At 40.1% G+C, this 27555-nt stretch overlaps 1 protein-coding gene across 11 annotated transcripts in view; it reads right to left on the bottom strand.

The window, feature by feature from the left end:
- The window catches only part of EYA1 (EYA transcriptional coactivator and phosphatase 1), a 274101-nt gene that overhangs the window by 5434 nt on the left and 241112 nt on the right, over positions 1-27555 (bottom strand). For all 11 annotated transcript variants that reach the window (XM_019498677.2, XM_019498678.2, XM_019498681.2 and 8 more), the window contains 5 exons: positions 11512-11570; positions 11138-11298; positions 10788-10902; positions 10093-10214; positions 8031-8131 (listed from right to left, as the gene is read on the bottom strand). In XM_019498677.2, coding sequence (XP_019354222.1) covers positions 8031-8131; positions 10093-10214; positions 10788-10902; positions 11138-11298; positions 11512-11570 — 558 coding nt within the window. The remainder of the gene's footprint in view (positions 1-8030; positions 8132-10092; positions 10215-10787; positions 10903-11137; positions 11299-11511; positions 11571-27555) is intronic.

Raw genomic sequence — 27555 nt, 5'->3', positions numbered from 1 at the left:
AAGAGATCTGCACTACACTTCCCCCAGAGAAGTGAAATCATCCAGCTAGAGGGCAGAAAATGTCTACACTTCCAACCTAGATTTTAGTGGTGTCATTACCAAACTCCAGCAAGAGCAGCTAAATAACCTTCTCCATTTCCAGTACTACTGTCCCAAAGCCTTTTTCCTTTTTACACTGTGTGCATGGACTAAACTCCCTAGTCTGATCTGTCAAACCAGTCATCCATATTCTCTTCTTCCAAATACCTCCTAAAGATGCATTTCTGTCCTGATGCCCACAGAAAGAATCAACAGTTGAGCAAAGAACACAACAAATGCCTGATCATTTAACCCTCTGGACTTTCCAGTAGCTCCTGTATGTTTATCTCCTGGGGAGGGACTGACAACTTTGTATGTCTTGTACCATTCAAGCACATTGTTGGTTTCTGGAGATGCACATAAGGCAGAACTGTTTTCTATTCACATCAGGTTTCTGCACTGCTAGTTGAGCTGGTTGCACCTTGTGCTTATTTTTGGTAGTACTGCTCAGCAATACTGCCAGGAAGAAGGCAGCAATTCCCTTCTTCCTGTGCTAGGCTACTGTTTTCCAAGAAGACAACATGTTGGTAGCACTTCTCCTCCCTCACTGCTTGGCCTGCCAGAAACTTCAGGCTTATGTTTTTTTATAATGATCAAAGTTGGTACGTGGTCCACCAGTCACTCATTTATGCCAGGCAGAGATGTACTAACAATGCATAGAAGATGGGACTTGGTGGATATGGTATACACACGACTTGACATTTACTCAGAAGGAAAGAGCCAAGGAAAAATAAGTGTTGTTCAAGGTCACACAGTTAATCAAGGGTTGAAGGCAAATTATATCAAGATGTCCCTGATTCATATTTTTGCCCTCTGTATCATACAGCCTCCCAAGTTGTTGCCCCAGTGTAATGATGGGAACTAATCAGCTATATGGAATGGATGACAAATTCATGTCAAACCACTGAATACATTAAGTTATACATACTCCTTCATGCTGTCAGTGTGCAGCACTGGTTCTGGATTAGTTTCAGAATCTGATTCTGAACCAACATTTCATGCAAGTTTCTTATTCATTACTTGGTTTTGAAAAATTCACCTTGGCTGTATCAATAAGGATAATTAAGATCACCTTAATATACACAGCCATTGATCATTTAGACTAGGAGCCAGCAGGTAAAAGGCTGATCCCATCCCTATTTGTTTCTTTTTTGGGTGTCTCTGCATCATGTTTGGAAATTTAAATTTTCTTTGCCTCGGTTTCCCTACCTACAAAGAAGGTGAGATGAATTCTGCCTTTCTGCCTCACAGGAAGTCCTCATAATAAACTCAGAGTATTCTGAGAATTAATTACACTTGAAAGTTGCTATGAAAAAGAGCTAAGTGCTGGGTTATAATTATGCCCAATCCTTTTGTATGTGGGCCAAAAATGCCAGTGTTAAACTGCCAACAATGGAAACATGCCAGGAATGCAGTAGCTGCAAGTGTATGTCAATTTGCATTGGAACTTTGTTAGCAGGCCTGATCTGCCAAGATCATATGCATGTAAAATTGGGGGGGAAATCTTACTATGGTTCTGTATATATGTCAGTAAGTTAAATGAAACCTAAGAGTGCTTTCATGTGTAAGATGATTAGTATTATGAATATTTTGCTGGTGTATTTTACACACACACACACGCCCCATATATATGTAAATAACTTATATAGACATCAATATACAAATAAGTTGAATGAATATATATATATAGATTTGTGTAATAATATATTTACCCGAAATGGGTGATGTTCAACTTACATATCAATGTGGTTTTCAACTTACTTACATATGAGAGATAAGTATATCTTATGAGTATACTTATGAGTTACATATGGGAGATAAGTATGAGATACATATGAGAGATAAGTATCTCTCTCATATATGTCATATGTAAATAAGTTGAAAATCACTTTGATATGTAAGTTGAACATCACCCATATAAGGTAAATATATTATTACACAAATCTGTATGGCTTACACATGAAAGCACTCTTAGGTTAGCAAACCTCTGTACAACAGCATGTGGTGGGTAGATAATGATTTATCTAATGTTTTGAGTGTAGCAATATAGTCCCATCTTTTTCACTGGATGACAAGACAGGAAGAGATTTAACTGATTTCTTTTCATTGGTCTTTACTAGGAACTGCTTTAAAAATCATCATTTGCTGACAGTTAATACACAGTGGAACTTGACACACTGCAGGTGTTTTCTATTCTAAGCACATTGACAAATAGTAATATCTCACATAACACCGTGAGATAATGTATGACAAATGCTAACTGTGCATAGCTAGTACAGTGGGTTTATATAATTTACAACTGTTGTCTGATGTAATCTGTAGCTATTTTAATAATGAAACTTTTCCATTATATTCAATCTCTAGAAAATCTGAATACTTTGCCTGTTAAAACAAAAAAAATACACTATTCAGTAAAAATGATATTTTAAAATATTAATGTTTTATGATAACATTTTTTGTGGAAAAACATTTTTGTCAAAAAGTTTTCTTTCTTATGCAAAACTTTTCATTTTAGCATGTTGGGTAAAATCAGAGTCTTCCTTTTTTCTTTTTAACCGAATCAAAATTAGATTTTCCACCACTGAAATAAAACATAAATTAAATTATCCATGGAATTTATCCAAAAAAAAAAAAAGAAAAAAAGAAAAAAGAACAACTTTCACAAGAAAATGTTGTAACTTATTTGAATAAAAAGCCCATAAATTACATGCCTTCAGTCATGCTTCCATGTTGTGTGATTCTGTCAGACCTCACTAATCAAATGAGAGACAGCTCAACACCTGTCCAAGATGCTTCCTGGGGAAAATGCTGTAGCATGCCTATATCTGAATAAGTGCTAAGACTACTCCAGTAGATAACAATTTTCTAATAAAATACAACACCTAAGATTTGAATGTGTGTAGTCATTCACAGTCATAATTACAACCATTTGATTGCCCCATGTTCCGGTCAAACTGAGATGTGTCTGATTCTATGTAACAAAACCTGTAAAGATACTCGCAGCAGAAGACAATCATTTTCATTTTCTAACTATCTGATTACCTCACAAGCATTTATTATTTTATTTTCCCTACTTCCCTGTGATACAGAAGCATTATCACCACTTTCCAAATAGTGAACTGAGACATACAGAAGTTAAGGGACTGATTTGCCGAAAGTCATCAAGGAAATCTGTGGCAGAACAGATAACTGAATGTATATCTTTTAATTTTAAATCCAGTATTTTATCCACGACTAAACTTCTTTCTCTAATTTCTATGTACCAATCTGAGACCCTTCTGGGGATTTTCAAGGTTGAAAGTCTCTATAATAATATGCTTTCACCTTTGCCAATATTTTGCAATTTTATTTCAAAATGTGCAAGATAAAACATCCAAAAGCCAAGACAACATGCTTTCCTTCAACATTCATGTGTCAAAACCTCTAACTCTATCTAAAAAAACACTGTCTGCATCAGCTACTCTGTGAACTGACACAAAGAAGGCACAGCCATTTACTACTGCTTCTTTGTCTGTGGTACAAACATTCAGGCCTGAGTATTTTAATTGTCTTATAAAAATGATTTACAGGAAATAACAGTATAGGCAAAGGTGACAATACCATACCTTATCCCATATTAAGAGAAATGTAAGGGGGTGTAGTATCTTTAGTGTATTGTATTTTTTTCATCAATCAAGAGGGGCATCTTATAAAATACAAGGTGTTTTTCAATGAATTGTAAACATTATACATTTATTGTAATTTCCTGTCAAGCTCAGCATTATAGTAATGACAAGACTTATGATCATTTCTATTTGTTCAGTACTTTCAATAACTAAAGACCATGTAGGAACAGTGTATCAAGCTGCTGTGATCTAACAACAAGTTTGCTTGTTAATAAACCATTTTAATACAACCTTTCATTGTGTTCATCTTCTAATTTAGTAGTTCAAGAATCAACAATGTTTTCTGGTGGAGTCCAGAATGACCGAGCTTTGGTTCAAAGAAGGTGGGTCCTAGGACCTGGCTGCAGCTTCTCCCTACCACCCAGCTGCAGTGCAGCATGGCAGAAATCCCTCTCCACTGGGTGCCTGACTGTGACCCAGAGCAGGGGAAACCTCCCAGTGCCAAAGCCCCAGGCTCTGAGTGCAGTGCAGTATGTTGCAGTGCAGAAGAGCTTCCCACTGCCAAATGCCACGTCTGTGGGCTGAATCCAAAGGCTGCACAGGCTGGAGGCTGCAGACCCGTATGGTAGTTTATTGCTACTCACTGTGAAAAAAAATCTGTAAATGGCTGGATACTTCAAATTATAGTGTCCTTGTAAATAAAAATGATATTGTGTATTAATTATATAGCATCAGTGAAATACTGAGTGATTCACAAACATGTAAAAAGAAAATGATCTTGGGCCACAGAGAATTAATATTTATCATTCTGAACCACTACCGAGGGCAGGGGTCGGTAACACCCAGCACGTGCCAGAGCATGGCATGTAAAGTCATTTCACTTGGCACACATGCGTTGGGGTGGACAGTGGGGAAGGGGCCATGGTTGTGTCACCACAACAAGGATCAGGACCCTCACAGCTTCCTTCCATCTGCCTGGAGGCATATGTGCACCTGCCGCTGGCAACAAGCTGGGCAGGGGCTCTGCGGACCCTGGTGCAGCCACTTGCAGCCTCCCAGCTGCCTGCCACAGCCAGTCTTGGCTCTGGGCAGGCTCCTTCCACCTGCCACAGAGCCAAGGCTGCTCACACCAGATGGCAGGAACGCTGTAAGCAGCTGCATCAGGGTCTACAGATCCCGAGCCCGGGGCCTTGCCAGAGGCAGATGCATGCACGACTCAGGGTGGATGGTGGGGAAGGGCCTGGGCTGCACTGCCACAACCAGGACTGGGCCCCTTGCAGCTCCCCCACCAGCCCCCCCTGGCATGCCAACATCTTCCAAGCTTATGACTCTCTGAAACTGTCAGTCTCTAAGGGGCCACCCTGCCCTGCCTTCTGCCTATCTGCAGACTAACATCGTCCACTGCCATTCTGTGTTTCCAGTACTGCTAGTCTCTGTGGGTACCTATACATGAGCAGGAAGGCTGCTCTGATATGCTGTAATTATTAGCACATCAGAGCAGACTCAATTAATCAAGTCTGCTGGAGCCTGATAATTACCATGCTTCAGCAGCCTCCAGAGTCTTGTGCATCATCATCCCCACATTTCAAAATGGTGGTGGGGGTGCTTTATCTAAAGCTCATTTGACTAGCTTTAGATAAAGCACCCCCACCACATTTTGAAGCACAGGGACGCTGATACATGAGACACTCTGCGAGCTTTAATTAAAGCAGCTCTCGGAGCTACTTTAATTAAATCACCTCCATTCCCACTCCTGGAGTACATGTATAAATGCCCTGCTATGACATGAGCATTCACAACTGATCAGTTTTTTTAAATATGTTTTAGTCATATGTCTAGAATGCACAGTTGTGTTGGCTGACCCACTCTGGCCATACCTCTACCTGCTTTGTGACCTGGGGACACAATGTTTCTGCAGAGTCTGCATCCCCCTATCTTCTCAGTTCATATGTCAGAGGCACCTTCTTACATTCTTTTTCTTCCATGGAAAAAAGCTCCTTCCATGGAAAAAAAAAGAGTGTAAGTGTCTCCAACATGAACTGAGAAGACAGGGGAATGCAGGTTCTGCAGAAACGTTGTGTCCCCAGGTTACAGAGAGTGTAGAGCTATGGCTAGAGTCAGCGGTGATGCATAGGGTGTGCACAGAGGTGCACATGCACCCCCTGAGAGCACTGGTGCCCCCCCTGAGGGCACCAGCTGGAGAGTGGGGCTCACCTGGAAGTGCCGGTGGTGTGCCCGGAAGTGCCAGTGGCACACTGTTGCCATTTGTGGGTTGGCAGGATCAGCCACGCCTGGGGGGGGACAATGGACGGACTCCCCGGTCAATGACTGGCCACTGGGGGCGGGGGGAAGACACACAAGTGCCCCCCCCCCATTCAAGAGACACCAGTTGCCCGTGGCTAGAATGCCAACACAACTATGCCAACAGATTACAATGTTCCCTGAAGTGTAATCCCTCTTGGGAACACCTGGGAAACTAGGAGGGAAATTATAACTCTGAGCCACACTTCCACTCTATAACAGCTTCTGGGACAGAATAATGCAATGCCTATACTTTGGGACTGTGTCAAAGTCACAAATAAGCCATATAACTGAAGGGAAATTCAAACTTACAGAATCTTTTTTAAGATGAAGACTCTTAATGATTATGAACTCAGAGGCATGTTTGCTTCTATGAATGAATGGTTACTATAGAAATACAGGGCCAAATACACTGCTGTTTGTAACTTCATTAACTTAATTAGAATTACATTAGCACAGTCCTACTTTTTCCACATCTGAAAATTCCTAATGGCAACAAAGAACACAGGGAGGAAATGCTACTAAGGAACTTATTGTACTATCAGGTCATTTAACAACTGGAAAGGCTTTCTTAGTTATGTATCTTTGAACGGCGATTCCTGTTTGAAAACTGCTGAATTAGATAATGTTACTAAAGAAGTACTTTTGTCATCATTGCATAGAATACTGTTTCCCAGATCAACAGAAAAGGAACAAAGACAAGGGTTCTTCCTGATCTTAAATGTAGCTTTTAAAAAGTAATCATTTACAGCAGGAGAACACTTATCTGCAAAGATGAAAGGCATTTCTGAAGGGGAAGAAGAAAACAGTTCATTTTAGTGTGCCAAAGGGACATATGAAACTGACAGGCTTACAAAGTGATGTAACAAGATGGAAACCTGCATGGAGCTTTTCAAAGCGATGCCAGTTGGCATTTCATGCTGCAAAACTGCTCATTGCTGCATCTTGTAAAATTGCCATATGGACTAATTAGTTTCATTTCTCCATTAAAGAACACAGAAAAGGGCTACAAAAGCAGATATAGCAGTATCACTGGGATTTTAAAGCAGGGAGAGAGAGAGTTGAAGAAGATACTTTACCAGAGAAATGATGCTTGGGGACTCTGTCTTCAATTTTCATAACAGATAAATAATGGGTTTACAGTTTAAATTCAGCAATGCCCTTCTCTCCTTCACTCTATTAGACTGACAGCCGAAAATAACAACTGCTCTTAGGAGCGAACTGCTGCTTTTTAAAATACCAGTTCTACATTGTAAGAAATAAGGGCAAAAAACTCATATAATCAGGGTCTGCAATATTAATCTTTTGTTGTAGTTCAAGCAAATGAGATTACGAGTGTAGAAGTAATCATTGATATTTGGCTGAAAATGTGGACACAAAACAAAGACGCAAGCTGACTCAAAGACTGACATTTCTATAATTGTTATGTTCAAAAGGTAGTTTTCAATATATGACAAGTATGTATTATTACAACCAAACATTGCAAAGTATCTGACCAACAAAAATTAAAAATTTTGTGCTGAAGTCTAAAATATGCTATTTTTGGATGTAGTTGGGAAAGTAGAACTATATATACACAAGAAGTATTTGGTAGCTGTGTTGGTGTGAAAAAAAAAAAGAATTGCAAAACTCTAGAACTCTTAGTTCAGAGATAATACTTTTTATTATTATTAAGAAATTGCAAAAAATGCAGAAATATGATAATTTTTTTGCAAATTCTTAGTTGGTCTGATAAAAGGTATCATCTCTGAACCAAGAGTTCTAGAGTCTGCATTACTATATAAACAAGGCATAAAGGATTCTCAACTACAGATATACCAGGTACATAGGCATATATCCTAACAAATCTTTTGGAGAATAGCGCTGTCCAAGACTCAGCTAGAGCTCCGACAAGACAGATAACAAACTTTTCAGTCAAAATCTTTTGCTTTTAATGATTATCAGTGTAAGTTTAGAATGAAACCCCAATACATACTATTCCATTTCTAAGAAAACACATCTTTGTTTTTCACTTGAAACAAAGCTATGCTGAAACAAAACTGTTACCTTTTTTGCTCCTTGTTCTTCTTCTACACCATCGCCTATAACAACATATACTACTTTTCTTCCAAATCTTTGAATTATTCGCTCAAAACAACTTTCCTTTCCTGAAAAAGAAATTTAAACTATTCAGGCTTTTACATGGGGTAACTGGTGAAAGGATATAGTAAAAGCATCTTTATTAAGCACCCATAAGATAGCCCCAGTATGTACAATGTAAACTTAGCCCAACTAAGTGGTAACAGGACTGAGTACTGAGGTGTACTCTGTTCAGAAGAGTGAGGAAAACTGATTTTATGGCCAGCAGCAGTCTTGATTTCAGCTACAGCTCCTGATCTGCTTCTGGGAAATCCTACATTAATGGACAGCAGTTAGAGAAGCAGCACAGAAGAGGTGCACAATGCTGCCCTTCTACATGTTGAAAGTAATTGACAAGCAAATTAACACTTTAGCTAAGTAAACTATTTAAGTTGCCACAAGAAAAAATGGGTACAAACTGACTGTGAATAAAATATAGGCTGAGAATTAGAAGAAGGTTTCTAACTATGAGATGTGATGTTCTAGATAGCCTTCCAATAGGATCTGTGGTACAAAAATCTCATTTCAAGATTTCTCGTTTCAAGATTGCTTCATAAGTTTAAGATGTGGAAAATGTGGGATTCTGTTAATGTAATTCCAGTGAATAAAATTACAACAGCAGTAGCTATTAATTCATAGAAGCAAACATGCCTCTAAGTTCATAGGTTTCAGGGCCACGTCCAGATGAGCATGGATGTTTGGTTCCCTGGGGACAACTAGTGGCGGTGAACCTTGTGGCAACACTAGTTGTCCTCAGGGAACAGCTGTGCCACATGTGCTCTGGCAGGTGGGGTAGGAGAGGCTGGGGCCAGCAACTATGCTGGTCCCAGAAGCCTTACCTTGGGTCCTTGGGGCCTCCCATGGTTGCAGCAGTGGCGATCCTGTTGCCTGAAGCCTGGCTGGCAGTTGCCCCCTGCCTGTGCCACTCCACTTTTTTTTGCATTTTTTTTTGACCCCTGGATATCCAGGGGTCAAAAAAATCCCCTGTGCTGCTCCCTTGCAGCATAGAGAACAACTGAATGTGCGGTATGTGGTGCCACAGATGTCTGCCGTGCCACGTACTGCAAGGCTGTGCTTGTCTGGACACAGCCTAGGACCCTCACCTCATCTTAAAAAAAACAAAAAAAACTTTTTTGGATTCTGTATGCTCGATTTTCCCTTCAGTTAAAAGTGCCTGTGGGCAGAAGATGTCTGCACCTGTCCCAGAAGTTCCCTTGCAATCCTATGTTCTCATGTTCTTAAGGGAATTTCTATTATTTAGAATGGGCTTTTATTAGAGAGCTGCAGTTCAATATTACAAAAGGTATTAAATTATTATTTTCAATGCTCTACAAATTATACTAATTTGGTGTAAGTTTAATTTTTATGATATTGCCTTCAACATTGTACAATGAATTCTTAGTTGCAGAATGTGGGTGCCCCCTTGTTGCATGATGTGCATAGGTGTCCTGCGTATTATCAGCTCCCCCACTGCACAGCCCCACATGGTCACCCCCGGCTGTAGGCTGTCCTGGCACTGTGGGCAGCACTGCTCCACGCTGCCTGAGAGGGCAGAAAATTGAAGACCAAGGAAAGATAGGGAGCTTGGAGTCTCCAGCTGCTGCTTCAATTGGAGTGATGGGGAGGGAGCTTTGGGGCTGCAAACTAACCTCTTGCAAGCCACCAGTTGGACAGCCTGTTCTAAACCATTTATAGTCCTACTGTGAGTTGTTGAAAAGCTACTGTATCAGTGTTGGATGATAAGGCATTGTCTGTATACCATTTCTGAAAAGGGCCCACATAGCTTGCTGGATCCATTCCTGACTTTGTAAATTGTTTTAAATTCCCTCAGTAAAAAAGCTTTTTAAATTACATCATTTTTTAAAAATATTGATTTCTAGATGCTTCAGTAACTTGTACATTAGAAATAAACACAGATACATTTATCCACCAGATAACACAGCTTTTCAATTTCAGGCTGCAACTACAGGACCCTGCAAAAACAACTTACCTATTTTAGTTGCACTGTAAATATTTTCTATTGGAAATACAACCCCTAGTCCATACAGCAAGACTTTTGCCAGAGCTGGAATAAGCTGAGTAGTTGTTACTAGAATATTCACACAGTTTGTCCTGTAAAAAAAACAATGACAAACACCCTTGAAAATAGGGGCAAAATTAACAGGATTTCATTCTTTTCCTCAAAACTCCTCACCATTTTAATCTGAAAATTTACAAATGCAGATAAATTAACACAACAAAATGCAACAAAAACTTATGCTCATTTCCACTGTACAGATGGGGGCTAGGTAAAGCCTGAGGTGGAACTGATCCAAGTTACGCGGTTTTCTGCAAGTGGCGCAGCTTAGGTCAGTAGCAAACAGTTCCTCTTTGTAGGAGGGGCAAATCTTAGACTGGGTTCCATCATTTTAAAGCAGCCAATCTGTTCTGTTGTGGGTATAGACCAGATCCCAATCACTTATCCTGTAGTGTAATGTCTGTACGTGGCTAGGAAAAACGAGGCACAGGGCTATGGTTTACAGACAGACAGCAGGTCAGCTTCAGAACAGGTGAAAAGAACTCAGGTCTTCTAATCCACAGACCAAAGTTTTATCTGCTTGATCACGCAGGCCCTTCTAAACCTCAGCATACATTTTAATGTTTCATAAACACTCTACACTGCCACATTAGCTCTTAAGCACTTACCTAGAATGAATAAGTGTGAGTGCTTTCAGTGCAAGTGTTAACCAAGAATCTGTCAGAGCTTCAATTTCTGCTCTTAATTGCAACCAAGCTTCTCTCTTTGCAGGCCCAAGAAGACCTGTGAAATAGAAAAGGATACTCAGAGAGGCATCTGCATTGAAATTCAGATCACTGTTGTTATCTTCCTCGGCTTCCATTAGTTGTAAGAACAATCTTCTTTAGAGAGAATAAAATAAACAGTTCACTAAGTAAATGCCATCATGTTGGGGAGGATCAAAAAACAAAGGAACAACTATTCCTTTCTATACATCACTTCTCATTTGCTTTTGGTAACATTTAAGATGGGTACTTGCCTCCAACGTTATTTTTGTAGGTGTTGTAGATTTCTTTTACTCGTCTGTAGCGGAAGGCCAATTTTCTCATCCAGTCCACTCCTCCACGCACACCTGTTGCTAGGCATAAATTAGCACTAGTAGCTGCTGCAGGAAAGCCGTCTGTTCCGAAGTTATATGTGCTATTTAGATTTAAGAAAACTCCAAAATTAACAAAACAGGACAGCCCAAATTCAACTGCCAGTTATACACGGAGCTAGTTTGCAACTATAAATTGTTAAAAAAATATTGGCCAAGCAAAGGCAGAACTTGGCCGATATGTTTTATAGCAATTTATATTTTTTCTAAAAAAATATAAGCCAAAAATTCAATATATTATTTCATGTCTGACATACCTTAAGTCCTGGCCATTGTCATCAGAAGACACATCGTCTATATGAACCTGGTCACATTCCTAAAGAAACAAAATTTATTTTTATCAGCATCCTCACAACTTAGCAAAATGATACAGAAGATTAGAAATATCTTTAAGATTTTTTCATCGGGGCAATTTTAATTGTATAAATCAGTAGATGGCAGTCTTGTTAAATCAACAATTTTACCTAGGTTTTGTGCTTTTCTTCACAGAAGAAAGATGCAGTGTCATTAACTACTACTGTTATATGACTTTCTAAAAACACATTTTTATGTTTAGAAAGGAAAGTGGTTAAAAACAATTAGCATGTGTGTTCCATAAATGTTCTTGTACCCTTTCAGGTACCTTAGAACATCATGCTGCTCAAAGCTGATTCAGTCAGTGCATAAGTATAACTGAAACCAGACATTTTGGTAAATGTAACATATTAGAAAAATTAAACCTGATGCTAACCGCCAATGAAATTATGACCTCTGATTGCTGTTGAGCCACACACCAACACAGCCTGAGGCCAGTGTTTCAGAGGAGCTCAGACAAAAAATCTGTTCCTAGTTTGCCATTCATTTGAGAGTTGTGAGTTTCTTCTGCCCCTTTGGTCTTAGTGCATGAAAGCAGCATACAAAGATGAAGAAAATCTAAATGGAAATAGTTGAGTCAAACCACTTTTTTCAGTCACTTGTATGCAGCCTTTAACAAGACACATTTATAATTACCGTTATCAGTCAGTAAATTATAAAATAATGGTGCCCATTGTTCATCTTTTCAGGAGCATTACTCTTAATAATTTGATGTTTGGCAGGCAAAGAACTAGTGCTGCAGTTCCACCTGAATTCAGTGTGTAGAAACAATCATATATCACAATCACTTTAATAATTCCCTCCTAATGTGAAGTCCCATAACAAAGATGATACATTCTAAGTACTAAAATACTGGAATCATATATTTTTGTGTTATTGCTTCCCTCTGAACAAATTCTTTTCTCTCCATGGATTTGTGAGGAAGGGAGGGAAGATAGAAGTGGAAAGAAACTCAAACCAGCTGTTCCCTAACAGAATTAAAATCATGACCCTCAACCCCTGTTCTAAAACATCTATTTTCCAGCCAACCCTCTCCCAGCAAGCAGTGAGCTCCAAGGAGGAAAAGACTTTGACCCTGTAACCTTTTCCTCCTCTCCTGAGGTCAACAACCTCAGATAAGAAAAAAGGAAAAGAAAGTCTATCTGGCCTCACATGATGGCTGCAAATTCGAGTTTTTTTAAGTAGGTTGCTATATGAGCAATGGCTCACAAACTTGCCAAAGTTACTTGAGAGAATAAGAGATGGTCCCTGCTCTCTAAGTGGTCTGTACATTTGTAAAGTATGGAATTCATAAATGGACACTGGGACTCAGGTTCTTGCTGCAGCTCTGTATTTGAATTATTAGTAGTTTATCGGAAAAGAAGAGAGAAATGAACTAGGATGTGAGAGGTATTTGCTATTTTGTTCCAATTTTTGCATCATCTTTGCATAGGATCAGATGGATAAAACACCAAAGCCAAAGCCACAACTATATATCTGAAACTGGAAGTGCGTGATACAGTAGCAGATACAGATTGGAACTACTGCTTTTAATTTCATTAGAATTTAAGTTTTCACTTAAATCAAAAGTTTCCAACTCTTATGCAAGGATCATTATCAAAATATAAATGCTTTATCATTGTCCTAAGCCTGAATACTTTCATCCTTAGTGTCTCTCTTACTTAGAAATTTTTCCAAGCTCTTACAGAGTGAAAAGAAAATATTCAATTTTCAGGGCAGCTATTCATAGTCTTGTCCACAGCGGTTAAAAGGATAACAATTGAATGAATTGCCTTCGTTATTAGCTTGGGAAAATGATGAACAATAACTATAAGTAGTCACTAGAGAAGAAAACTCACAACTAAGGAAACAGACATAACTGATGCAGCACCTACAAGGCTGAAGGAAGCAGCAGATGGCCATGCCAACTTTTAAAAGGACAAGGAAAAAAGGTTGAGCTTTGGAAACCTCCCAATTTATCTGGGCAGGAGAATTCTTTGGAACTCTTAGGAATAATGAGAGAGAACTTCTGAGAAGCAGAGAAGGTCTAGAGACAGGGAACTTCAAATTAGGCAAGAGCTTATAAACCAATAATGCAAAGAGAAGCTAGGACTCCCTACAGAAGTAGGTGCATGCTTACCTGGGTGGACAGATGGAAAGACAGACAGGAGGACTAAATCAGAAGTGAAAGATTAAGTGGGGGGAGAGAAGGAAAATAAAATACAGATGAAGTGGAACATGAGAGGTTGGGAAAAAGAGTATAAAAATGTTGAAAATGAGTAAAATTATACTGTGGTTTTACAAGAAAGAGAGAGAGGGAAAAACAAGATGAGAAAGTAGAAGACGAAGAGAAGAGTTATAATTTCGAAAGGTGTAAACAGAAATATGATTGTAATTGTTGTAATTATATATAGGTCACAAACAGTGCATAACCATTTTATTGCTTTTATAGGGTGCGGTATAGTTTGAGTGCTAAATGTGACTTGAGATCTGAGTGGTGCAGGCATTTTCCCCTGCCTGGCTGATTAGTCTGTGGGTTTAGCAGGAATTGGTTAATTTTTTCAAACCCTGGACAAAGAATGCAGAATGCTCTGTAAGTCATTTGGCAATAAATCTTTTGTCTAAAGTTAATTATCTTCTGACTGTTAATTAATTTAGTCTGTCTATTGTTCTTGAACATCCTGTGTTTGTTTTCACCTGCTTGCTTTGTTTGAGGCCTTTTGTTCATAAGCAGAAGCACTGCTCAGTGCCTTGGTTAACCATAATAAGCATCAAGTGTCAAATCTTAACATTTTAAAACCTTCTGCTACTGAACTGGGCTCATAGAGATTTAATTAAATGAAGTTTGGTAGAGAAACTGAGAGCAAGAAAATTGCTTTTTATCAGTACATTTTGTAAAGGCTTGTTTTATGAAAATACAACGGCTCACAGAAAATCTTAAAGTACTTTTAGAAAGATTTCTCTGATTGGGTGCTGTCTCAGAAGAGTGAAATGTGGATTCAGAAAAGCACCTTTTTATTGTTTTAAGATAGTTGTGAAGCATCTCCTCTTTCCCTCCCCTATAATTATAACAGACCACTGGATCACACACACTCATGCATAAGGTTTTCATACTTTGAATACTGTACATGAAAATAAATTATACTCAGGCATTGCTTCAACTATTTTTATTTTCACTTTAATGCTTTCAGCATAGGAAAAACTATATTTCTCAGAAAAATTGTAAGTCCCTTCAGAAAACTATTCATGCTGAACCTGGAATAAATAAACATTATGATCCATATATACATTTTATTATTTATTTTTAGACTCAAATAGCTGCCATTTTTGCATTAAAATATTGAAGTTGCCACATTCTGTTGTAAACAGGCAGGATGGGTCAATAGGCTAAGGAGTAAAACCACCCTGTGAAGTATGCTGAAAGATTATGCACAAGGTTGTGTTTTACTCCTGAATGTGTTGACCTTGTGATTTCAGCGCATCCAGCTTGAAATCCTCAGGAGGGACTGCAAGCGATGACATGTTTGCATCCAAGTTGGGGATTTTCATCCTACAGAATGAGATACAACTGCACAATGAGAATAATTACTAGGAATAGGGAAGAGACAACGTGCATTCAGCATAACCTTGGACCAAACTCTTCCAGACCACCATCAGACTTAGGTTATGCCTATTTCATAAATTGTCCCTGGCAGCATCAGTGTGGCTAGGTGGAGAGCTAATTATCATTGTCATTCAGCAGTGCTAATTAGTCTGCCCTAATCACATGGAGATGGCAGCACTGCTTTGTGTTTAGTAAGCATTTTTAGGATGCTACCAGTAGACACTGTCTAAGACCTTGAGCAGTCTGTTGCATTGACTCTGAAGTGCTTAAATCTCTTTGAAAAATGATGTTGTTGAAAATTTTGCTCTTGCCATACATGCATTACATAGGAGCTAGGGAGACTGTTGGCCAAGTTCAGCACAAATCTGAGTATTCTAAGCATAGAGAATACTGCATAATTAAACTGTTAAGCATACTTAACACTGCATAATTAAAGACATTACCTCTGACAACAGACAAATGTAATTAAGAGCTGTGTTTCATAGGTACAATCTAGTAATACCATTTTTCTGCTTAAAATTGTGAATCTTTGATGAATGGCTGCTGAAAGGCTTCATAGAGGAAGTGAGTTGTAAGTAAAGATTGAGAAAAGGGGGTATTCATTTAGTACAGAGGAAGAGGGAGTGCGTTTTCAGCACAAACAGCAGCATACAGGAAAGCATAAAACCAACAGCAGTAAAAAATAAGAGGAAAGGAGATGACAGTGACTAAGAGAAGTGTATTTTATAGTACACATAGCAGACAGAGTTGTGAAGAGCCGTACGGCCTGGTTACACACTGCACTTTGAGCTGCTAAAATGCTGATCCGTGTTAGGGCTACCTCAACTTTGGAGCAGGCTAAAAACCTTCTCTGACTGTCCCTCAACTGCACAGCTATGACTTGCCCCTAGAAGGCTGGGGAACAGGGGCCTGACTAGGAGCTACAGCTGTGAATTGTCACTATGGCTAAGGACAGAAGTTACACATAAACCAGTTTAAGTGATCAGAAATAGGTTTAAACCTGCAACAGAACAGAAGCTCTGTGCACATAAACCAGTTTCAAAATGGCTGAAACTAGGTTACAATAAACCTGGTTGAATGTAGACTAAATCATTAGACTTAACTGATTTGGATCAAACCAGTTTTTGAAACTTCTGTCCCAGATCCATTCCTGATTCAAGTTAAATCACAGTCCCCCAGCATCCCAGCATGCTTTCCAGCCCTGAGCTGTGCTGTCTTCTCCAGAGAGCAGGGCTGGCCCTGCCCCTCTGTTCCCTAGCTGGACCAATGAGGGCTGGCTGACAAAGTTGGGGGGGCGGGGGCAAGCCTGGCTCAGGGTGCAGTCCAGTTTGCAGGAGGGGGACTGCCCCACACTGGGGGCCTGCAGCCTGGGAGGGGGTTAAACACCCATTCCCCCACTCAAATTTACTGCTGGCTGCAACTGTGGACTACAAATCCCAGAGGCAGCTGGAAGCAGGAAAAAGTGATGAGCAACCCTGCAGAGCCCTGCTGTAATTCTGGACTGCAAATCCCAAAGACTTCTGGGGCAGCAGGAAGAGGAAGTGAACACACAGCCAGAGAGTTGTGCTCTAGCACCCCCCCAGCTTCTGGCCTGAGCCACTGCAGGCATGTGACTGCATTCCCTGAATCAAAGGTAAATGTCTGTTCACTACTGTTTCAATTTAATCTCTGCAGTTTAGACTAACCTGCAAACACTGAATCGATTCAGCCTCAGGGTTGTTTTTTTTTTACTATCTGTACCTAGCCTATTGAATTGGTGACTCAAGACAGGCTCCCTGCTTGGGGGGGAGAGGGGGGGAGGTCAAGAGAGGTGGGGGCAGGGAACATGAAGCTGGGAGGTGGAGAGTTAACGGGATAGGATGAGTAATGAAATGGGAGGTGGAAAATAAATGGGGGTGGGGGAAGGGTGATGAAATGAAGGAAGTCAGCCACTGAAGGATAAAATATTTAAAAGAGAGAGATAAAAAGGAAGTAAATTAAAGAAGGTCTCTTTTTTTTAATAAACTGGGATTGGGATTAGGATATGGGGGGGGGGGGTGCTGGTCATGATTCCCAGGGTGGCTGGGAGCTAAGAGCAGTAAGGAAAGGTGATTTTGGGGAGCTATTGTCCCTGCCCCAGGAAGGAAGCCCCAGGTCATGAGGACCTGATCTGGCCTCCTACCTAATTCCCCCCACCCCCTAGACCCTACTGTTGCACCCATCCATGACCTTTATCCTGGTGAGCTGCCATGTGCTCTGCAGGCTGTTTGCACATGTGTGCACCCCTGAGAATGGGACGGTTACACTCCCAGGAGTGGGAGGGGGAGTTGGCTTGGTACCAGAACTGCCCCTTGGGCAGGAGAGTTCAGGGGATAGAAATTTGGTCCACACAGAACAGGAGGGTGAGGAGGGGACACTGCACCCTGGGATATGGAGGACTCCAACTTGGGTGGCTCCTCAGTGGGGAATGGCTTCACATTAATGGAACACAAGCTGTGTAACATGGATCAGAGATAAACCTGGTCTAAAGCGGTGTAACTAAGATGCCTAACGCATGCTTCAAACTAGTCTCAGGTGTTAATGTGTTAATCTAGGGGTTAAGAGCTCCAGGAGCCACCTAAAATTAATGTGTAACAAGGCTTTTAAAGGTGAGAATTAAAAGCTTGGCCTTAATGTGGAAAGGGGAAGGAGGCTAGTGAAGTGATTTGAAGAGGGCATTTATGAGGTAAATGCATCAGGAGAAAAAAATATGATTTTACCAGTGTTTGGGGCCTGATGCTTGGATCAGGCTAGAGGAAAGTGAGATGTCTTGCCTTAAAGTCGTGGAGGGGAGGGGAACAGGAGGAGGGAAGTATTGCTAAGTCTCGCACAAGACTTGTGATGCACAAAGTACAAGTCCTCTTCCTCCCTCGTTCCCTCTTATATAATAACCGTTGCTTCTCTTTCTCCCTCTTTTGGTTTTGCACAGTGGGCCAAACACCCCTGTGGATGCCCCAAACACTCATTCACAGCTCTTACAAGTCTTCACAGCCCGAAGAGATGTTTCCTTCTGGATCTAGCCCTTTTAAATAGCTTCAAATCTGCACAATGCTTCATATGCAAAACATTAAGTTATGGCAGAAATGTTCTACAAATATTTACAGTACTTTGTTCCTCCTGCCACCTTTAAGTTGTACACTTCTGCAATAATTATGTAAAATATGCCTTACTATACTATTCACTGTAGGAAAATTAATAAAAAAAGAAATTAAGGCTGTTACAATAGTTCCTCTTATCTGTGCCAATAATACATGCCAAGTGCAGTGATGTAATGGCTAACATGCTGATCCTCTATATTTCTGTGCTACAAAACTAAAAAAAATAAACCTAGTAATTCTGCAGTCTTTGAATAAACAGTGAGCGTAAAACAGCTTTGGACAAGTTTGCACATTATGAAAAAAGGACAATATGAATAATGTTATGAACAGATCCACAGAGGATGTAGAAGTATTACAGCCTCAAATCTGCTGATTATAGCTAAAATGCACTTCCACGTTTGCTTAATCTTCCTAATTTACCGTGAGAAAACTAACACCACTCTGTCAACTAATTGTTTCAATACCTTACTTTACGGAGTAAAATGAGAAAAAGAAAAGGAAAAAAAAACCCTTCAGGACAAGCTATTTTCATTTTGCCTTTACATCTGTGCATCCATTGAGACTATTTGGAAGCTAGCCAACTCACAGGAAATGATCCTTGAGATTCTCTATTCCCCTCATATCTGTCATTATGCAATTATATCCACTGCTTCATTTTCCCTACTGAACAGTAGAGAAATTTGGTCATGTACATGTGAGAACAGATCCGGCATAACAAGTTAAAGTTGCAATCATTTACAAATGTGATATAGATGAAAAGTCTCCATTTAACCAAAAAAAGGCCTTAAAGTGTTTGTTTGGCATGTGCATGTTTTAAAGAAAGATACTTCTGTGTGCATGCATGTTCCCAAAACCATAAATGTACCCTATTTTGCAAGGAAAGCTGCCATTCCAGACACAAATCACCCTGTAAATCTGCCCAAACAGCTCTGTCCTCCTTTAGGAGACTTAAATTGTACAGGATGCATTTAGAAGGTGACCTCTATTTGAATGACAGATCTGCGCACCAAAGTTGGCCCATGTGAGCTCCATTTGTTTATGAATCTATTGAGGCTCACACACTTTTCATATTTATCATGTTTATGTGTCTCAAAAATAAAATAGACAATTCTATTGGTTCTTCATTAAAGTTTAGTAAATTAATACACAGGAATTCTGGCAATTACATTTTTTACTGAAGTCTCAACCTATTGTCTAGTTACAAAGCTCAAGGAACAACTCATTGACAAAAACAGATTAATTTGCCTATGTTTATAAATGGAATAAACAAGCTTTTCAATACAATAAATATTTAGTTTGTGTGGAATGTTATTCTACTGTATATGCTTATATAGAAAACAAACCCCCAAAACCCCAAACCTTCATTGCCTTTCAAACAGAGGCCATAAAAGCTTAAGTGCTGTTCTGAACTGCCTAACCCATCATCATGGATTCCTGTTAACATACAACATAAATCCATGTGAAACAGCACAAACTATGGTTCGCAGGTTCTCAATACTGGCACTCAATTGGCAGAACCTGTCATCCCTGTCTAGTCTGCACTTTGTGACCCTAACATTTTCTCTGCCTTCCCACCACAATTATTCTGCACTCAAAAAAAGTGCAGATTACCTGTGGGTCAGCTACAGGATATGAAGAACAAAAGAGTTCTTGAAATCCACTTCATTCCATTGGACAATTTGTGGATGAACCATCAAAGAATTAAAACAGGCCTTGAGAAGTTTTAAAACATTCTTGTTTTAAACTTAACTGATGGAAAGAACCCATGCAGTTTAAATTAATTTAAAAAGGCATTCAAAACAAAGGAATAAATCAATGACTACACAGACAGAAAGGGATTGAAAACTATTCCAAACACCAAAGGATAGAAACTGAAATTCTCAGTACTGACTTTCATACCCTCACAGTAAGAAACTCTAGCTCTTTGCAAGCTTAACCATTTCAGCCCTTACCAAGAGGTTCACTGGCTCAAGTTCTGTTCTTACTTAAAAGCAGAATTGAGAACTACGTTTTGTGTGCTAATTTAAATGGCATCCACACAACAGTAGTAGTTTCATACTTTTTAATTCATATTTAATATTTTAAGCCTACTGCTCAAATATGTGGCCAGACCCCTACGGCTGTACATTTCTACCAATCTATTGACCAAAATGGAGCTCTGAAAGCTTACATACCTTTAGAATCAGGCCAATAGAGATTATACTATGAATGGATGAATATCCCTCTGCCTGCTTCCACAAACAATTCCACTGAAATTAAATAGGCTACTCTCAAAGTGAACAATATTTTGTACAAAGATTAAATAAGGGTCTAATTCTGTGATCTTTACTCACTGGAATCATCTCACTAAAATTAATGGCTGAATGCTCATGTTAATTACACCTGTGTAAATCCAAAAGAACTTCACTAAAATCAGAATCAGGCCTAGTGGCGTTAACTGTATGACTAGCTATACGGCAGGATCTGGCATGTAGTATGAGCAAGGAATTGGACAAAAGAAAGCTGCTGGCAATTTTATTCTGTTCACCCATTTCACTAGTTTTCTGTACCTCTAAACTGGTTCCAAACTGAAATTCTGTTTTTATATATGTATTTTTTTTATATAGAAAGGAAAGGCTTGATATGTAAAAGCACTGTGCGAAATTTCACCAGGAGTTTCATTTCGACGCTGTTTCAACTTGTTTCGAGCTCGAAACAGCGAAATCGAAACGAAACAGAGAGCTTTAAAACAACCTTGAAACAGAACAAAGCAAGCCGAAACGTTTTGAAAATTTCAAAATGTTTCAAGTTTTGAAGCTCAAGCTGGGCTTGCCTGCAGGAAAACAGAAACTAAAGTAAGGAGAGGGAGGGGGAAGAGGCGGGGAAGGTGGGGGAAGGAGTCCTCTCGTTACTGACTGCGTATCTGGCCAGTGACTGTTACCCTTCCCGGAGGTCTCTTCCAATCCTAGTGCTCTGGGGGAGGGATGGAAAAATTGCATAAAAGGCAGCATTGTTTGAACTGCCCTGCTGTCTGCCTTGGTGTTAGTTACTGAGCTGTGTGTTCCAGTTTTGCAGCTAGAGGTGCAGGGCCCCAGAACTCAGACTCCCCCTGCACCTATCTCTTTGACAGCTGACAGGCTTCGTGGTCGCAGCAGGGCCTAGGAAGCCTGCAGTTTTCACACCCTCCCACGACCTAAGACAGATACAGTCAGTTGCACAAGCAACTATGTCACGAGTTTTGCCTGTCAGCAGCCAGAGGTGCAGGGCCCCAGAACCCAAAAGTCCTTGCACCTATCTCCTTGACAGCTGGCAGGCTTCATGGCCTCAGGGCTAGCATGCCTGCAGCTTTCACCCCGCTGTGGCTTAACACACGCAAAGTCACCCATGTTACAAGTTTTGCTTGTCCTCAGTTTGAGGTGCAGTTTTCCCAAGACTCCTGCACCTGTCTCCCTGAAACTTGGAAGGTTTCATGGCCTCGGCAGGAGCTAGCATGCCTGCAGTTTTGATCCCGTTGTGGCTTAAAACATATATGATATAAATTTTGCTTTCAAGTCTTTGAGGTGCAGTTTTCCCAACACCCCTGCACTTATCTCCTTGAAACTTGGCAGGCGTCATGCCCTCAGAAGGGGCTACCATTCCTGCAAGTTTCATCCAAATCAGGTCAGAAATGAAAAGTTTATGGAAGTTTCAAGCTTCCCCATTATAGTTTATGGGCGAAACGTTGAAATAGCGTCGAAACAGCAAAACTGTTTCGACGAAATGAAACAGAACAGTGGTTTTGAATCGAAACAAAAATTCAAAACAAAAAGCTGTTCCGTCGAAATGCAAATCGAAATGGAATGGTGCCGTTTTGCACAGCCCTAAAAAGTATCCCTCTGCACCACCACAGAGGGACTACAGTGAGCTACAGGAAACCACAAGTACAGATCCTCAATCCAAAGGCCCCCAGGCCTCTTTCAGGGATCTTAGTCTGAGGACATTCTGCACCACACTGTATACTGATCATCACAATACAAACCTCTACTTGGAAGTTGGACAGATGGAAATATTGTGCTGCAATGCTGTATTTTGACAAAGGAGTATCTGGTTTTTTTTTTTTTTGGTAATTCCCCAATGGATTCCTTTATACAAGAAAAGTAGGAAATATTTTTAAATTTCAATATAATCATCCAGTCTTGCTACAAGTCCAACAGACAAACTTATTACATCAAACATCATATATTCTTAGGGTGAAAAAGTAATTATTCTATCATTTTTGCCATACAATCAACAAGACACCATTCAGGTGGATTTGTTTAAAGGCTCCTTTCCATTCTGGAAAGGATAGTGTTAACATGAAAGTTTCAGGTTCACTCCATTTTAAAAGCTCAACATTTCACACTGTAAATACCTTTTTTACGACATGATTCAGACTTTCTGTGAATATATACTTTTGTAAAAAAAAGATCAAATCAAACCTGTGACTAATGAAAGCCAGTGAAAAGAAAAAATGAATGCGTTTAAAAAAGGAACAAAAACCCATGAACCTGGCCAATAGGTGAAAAAATGAGTACAATACATGCCTTCACTGAAAATTTATGACTTAATGAATTTATGAAAAATTGTGAAGTTATACTTTTCAGCAAATACAATTTTCACAGATAGCTGTCCAGTAAGAGCTCTTCTGATACTTTAAAATCTCAGGAACACTATAAGATTGCTATATTTTTATGGGTGCTTGAAAATTAAGCATTGCTTGAAGGTGAAAGCATTTTAAAAGCAGGGGATCAAGTCAGAAGACACACGTTGTATTTCACAGCTCTGTGTGATCATTGGCAAATCATTTAAACTGCCTGTTATCTCAGGTTCCTCACCTCTAAAATTTCTTGGACGAAAACTGTAATGCATTGGCTGATTAATCTTTTCACCCATATAATTATGTCCTAATGAGCACAAATGCTGGCATTACAAACATTCTTCTCTAACCATATTAGTGCATGCATCTAAATTTGCCACTCTTTTGAGCAGCACAAACCTCTCTAAAATCCTTTCCTTCCTCCTCCTCCTCCTCCCCCCCTTTCTTTCTCTCCAGATGATCCAGGGCAGATGTTGACCCCAATTACACTGCTCAGCTGCAGTAGCAGGGTGTCAAAGGAGATAGTGCTGCTGCTGTTTAGCAAACAAGAGAAGGGCTGGTAGCTGCTTTTTGGAAGGTTTACTAATGCCAGTAGGCTGAGCAGGGCCAGGAGCTAATCCTTTTATGCCCATTACTGCCACATTCCTCCTCAATCATTTGGAAAAAGGAAGAGGCAAAAGGGGAGTTAATAAAGCTGAAGCTTTCATCCCAAAGACTTCTGCTTCCTCCAGCTGACCTGTGTGTGCCCGCGCGCACGTGTGTATATTCACATGCTCAAGCCCACACATCTATGTGAATTTAAAAACTCCAGCTGCTTTTCTGATGAAAAAGTGGAGGAAAACTAGCTTAGCTACCACATATGGAAGGACCACATGACATCAGACTAAAACAGAAAAAAATAATTTACTCTCTGAGTTCATTCCTAGGTAACACTTTGGTTAAACTGATGGAAATATTTTGGGGGGCAAATTAAGAACTTATTCTTTTTATCCTAAATACACTTATAACCGCAGTAATGTATGCTACATGGTCCAGCCATCCACAAACTTTGAATGTATTGAGGCTTTTAGCAAGGCCTCATTGTTTTTCAGCACAGTCTACTGCCTGATAAATCAATTGGAAAAAATTAGGAGAGATTCAGAGATTTGAGCAGTCTCCACTCGCTGTCGCAGGGAGCTGGACCCAGACCCCATGCCGGTAAGTAGGGGACAGGGAAGGGAGGGGGCTGGAGGGGGGCATGGGGGGACCTCCGCCAAGTCCCATCCCTTGCCTGCTCCCGCAGCCCCCCAGAGCATCCCTCGGTGTATGCTCTTCCAGCCCCCCCCCGCCCCCCCATGGCTACCCCACCCGGCTTCAGCATCCCGGGTTTTTTTTTTTTAAAGAGCCCCGCACTCACCGGCTCCTGCCAGGCTGGAGGGGTGATCCCTGTTTCCCCCCACTACCCCATGCTGTGTGGGGGGGGAGGAGGGGGGCTCTGCCATGAGCCTCCATCCCCTGCCCACTCCCCAGCCCTCCCCATGGCTGCCACGCCAAATCGCTGAATCAGATTTGGCCGAATTGATTTGGGACAGTGATTCAAATTACCAAATCAAATCACTGTTCCCCAACTCAGCTAAATCCAAAGAAAATACTAGCTGCTTCGCACATGCCTAATAAACGCACACTTTCATTCTAGGTTGATACCTAGTTGTCTATCCAGGGAAGGTTCTAGGTGATTTACTCCATTATTCAGGGACTGCTTAAGATCCTCAAATGTAAAGTACTAACCACATGTAAAGTGTTATTAACCTTGCACCTATCTGTTGAGCCCCCCTCACTTTGGTATTTAAGGATTAACAAAAGTTATGTTTGCAGGCAGTCTGAAAAAAATATTCTCCATCCATTCCATATTCCCATTAGGGAAGATTCCCTCCCTCAACTTCTGTTCCCCTTTCCTTAGGCAAACTGAACTGTTCTTGGATTGTTTCTGAGGGAAACCAATTGCAAACAGATGGGTTTTACATCTCACTCCTAAAGTGGGGAGATCCATCATTTCACTTTTGCTACCAGAAGTGAGCTCCACAAACACTGATCAGCAGCTGAGAGATCTCCTACTCCTATGAGTCTTAATCTCAGCTGTGTCAATGAGAACCATAATTGTTGAACGCCTAAAAGATCAGGATTAGGTTCTCAATTGAATCAAGCATAGGAAAAAGAACTAACCACATATAGATGCTCCCATCTCAGAAGCCTTTTATTCTGAAGATGAGCTGCCATGAGCCAGACCATCAGAAACTTCTTCATGGCATTCGCTATCACCCCTATGTCAGAAACTGGCAGTAAGTAAGCCTGGTGGTATTAAGTGCTTCAGTCACTGTTGCTAGGTCCTTGTCTGAACTGAAAAGCTACAGCTGCATGTTTGGTTAAAGATAAAATTAAATGTGTTTGTTTTTTTCATGTCAATTAGGAATCCTGGAACAATGCAGGGTATAGGCATCGACTTTGTTTTTTTGCTGGTGGGTGCTTGTAGACACATTCCCCTCCCCAACTTCCCCCCCCAATGGCGTAAAGCAGTGCCGAGCCCCACACATTCCTGAAAAAAGTAGTGTGTTACTTCAACCTGGTTCTGCAGCACCTGTAAAGATTGGGTGCTTTAGTGGGGTTTTTTTGGCATTTTTATCTAATAGCTGATTGAATCAGCTTTAGCTAAAAACATCAAAAAGCCCCATGAAGTGCCTGATCTTTACAGATGTTGCAGAGCCATGTTGAAGTAACATGCTGCTTCTTCTAGCTAAGCATTTTTGGGTTTTTTGCAACATTTACAAGCATGGCTCCATGGATGCTGAGTATCTGTTATTTTTTTTTGGTGGGTACTTGAGCCCTGGAGCACTGATGGAGTCGGCACCTATGATGCAGGGTCCAGAATGACACTGAGAATACAACCATTACTGGTGGCTAGTGAGGAAAATCACTGTCACATTATTTACAAGCTTACAATTTTGCCAGTTCTTTAAAATGTTTCTCTTTTCCTACCAGTATCCTGTGTCTTTCTGGGTATTGCGTTTCACCAGTGTTTCACCCAGATGGCACAGAAATGCAGGCTGTTTCACAGTGCTTTCTAAGGAGTTTTACCTGTAGGTTGACAAAGATGAGGAATACAGCAGAGTCCTGTGGAACACCACAAGTTCTAGTGTGATGAAGTGAAGGGGCAGCTATCCATTACTACTTTCTGGGGGCTCATTACAGCCCTGAATAGATGCACACATACCACAGTATAAATTACATTGGTTTTGTATAGCAGTGTAAATTATGCCAAGATCAGGAATGGAGCACTGTATGGCTATTTTAGGGTAGCTTACACAGTAGGCAGCCATTGCACTGCCTTGCCATTAGGGCAATGGGGAAAAGGCAATAGCTTTTTTTCAGCAAATGTTACTTTGAACAGATGAAACCTAAACCAGTAAAAGCTTGTACTGGTAGAGAGTTTCACTGGTGCTTTTTCTTTCAGGGGTATTTTTCCAGCAGATTGGGCAAAGTTAACCTGGGTTGAGAGTTTGCATCCTCTGCCCAATACTTTTTAGGTTGGTGCCAACAAAGATTGCAATGGTGTAAACAGTTTCTCTATCTATCCTCTAAGAAATGTAATCAACTCAAGAATGAATCCATCAAATCCTGCTAAGTCCTTCAGGAAACCAATTACATCTTATGAGTATAAAATACTTTGACAGACCCAGAAAAATGAGTGTATATATATGTTCCTTTTTCAGGGCCAAAAAGAAATCAGCCAGCAAAATCCCATGGCAAGCTAAAGCTATTACAACTAAATTATATTTAGTTTCTAATATTACCAGAAATAATAAATCAGGTTATTGATGCAAATTATGATATCCTACAATTATTGTCATAGCTAAACAAGTTTTATCTATGCATCTAAATACAATTCTTCTCCTTAAACTTTTTTATTAAAAAAAACTGCTTTATATCTGGAACAATTATGAAGCAGTTTCTAGGTATCGCTAATTAAGATATTTAGGATATGGGAACAATGCAAATGCTAACTTTGGGCCTTGGAGAACATAAGATGTATTGTCCTTGGAGAAATATATTGACTGTGGCCTCATCACAGTCGATATTTACATCTTCGACCAATACATTTTCATACTCACTTCAGAAGAAGTCAATATCCACTTATTACCAAGACTGTCATTTTCTATTTGACAAGACTTGTTTTGTTATTATAATTTTCCTGGAGATTGAAACAACTCTTAATTTACTTCTTTGCTAATGTATCCACTTTAGCAAACTCGTCACAACACTAAAAACCTCCGGCATACATTTACCCATGCTACCGTATTTTAAGTTCAGGGAGAAGTCTAAGTTAAATATTTCTCAACAGACATGGAGAAAATAAAAAAACCATTCAGCACAGTTATGTCTGTCTCACAAAGAACAGCAAAGGATTATTGTTTTCTTTCTGTCTATTTTAACTTTGAGCGAGTAGGAGCCATAAGACTGAAGTTCTATTTTGGTTCTGCCACAGCTTACTGCGTGATTATGGATAATGTTTAAATGCCTTCATTTCAGCTACTGTTACATAGGAAATAACAGCAGTCATACAAAGATGCTGGTACGCTTGATTAGTTGTTTAGAGAGCACTTTGAAACATGCAGTAAGA

Source organism: Alligator mississippiensis, chromosome 3 (assembly GCF_030867095.1).
Source record: "Alligator mississippiensis isolate rAllMis1 chromosome 3, rAllMis1, whole genome shotgun sequence".
Classification (NCBI taxonomy): domain Eukaryota; kingdom Metazoa; phylum Chordata; order Crocodylia; family Alligatoridae; genus Alligator; species Alligator mississippiensis.
The sequence above is the reverse complement of the archived record's forward strand: the minus strand, read 5'-3'. Positions and strand labels throughout refer to the sequence as shown.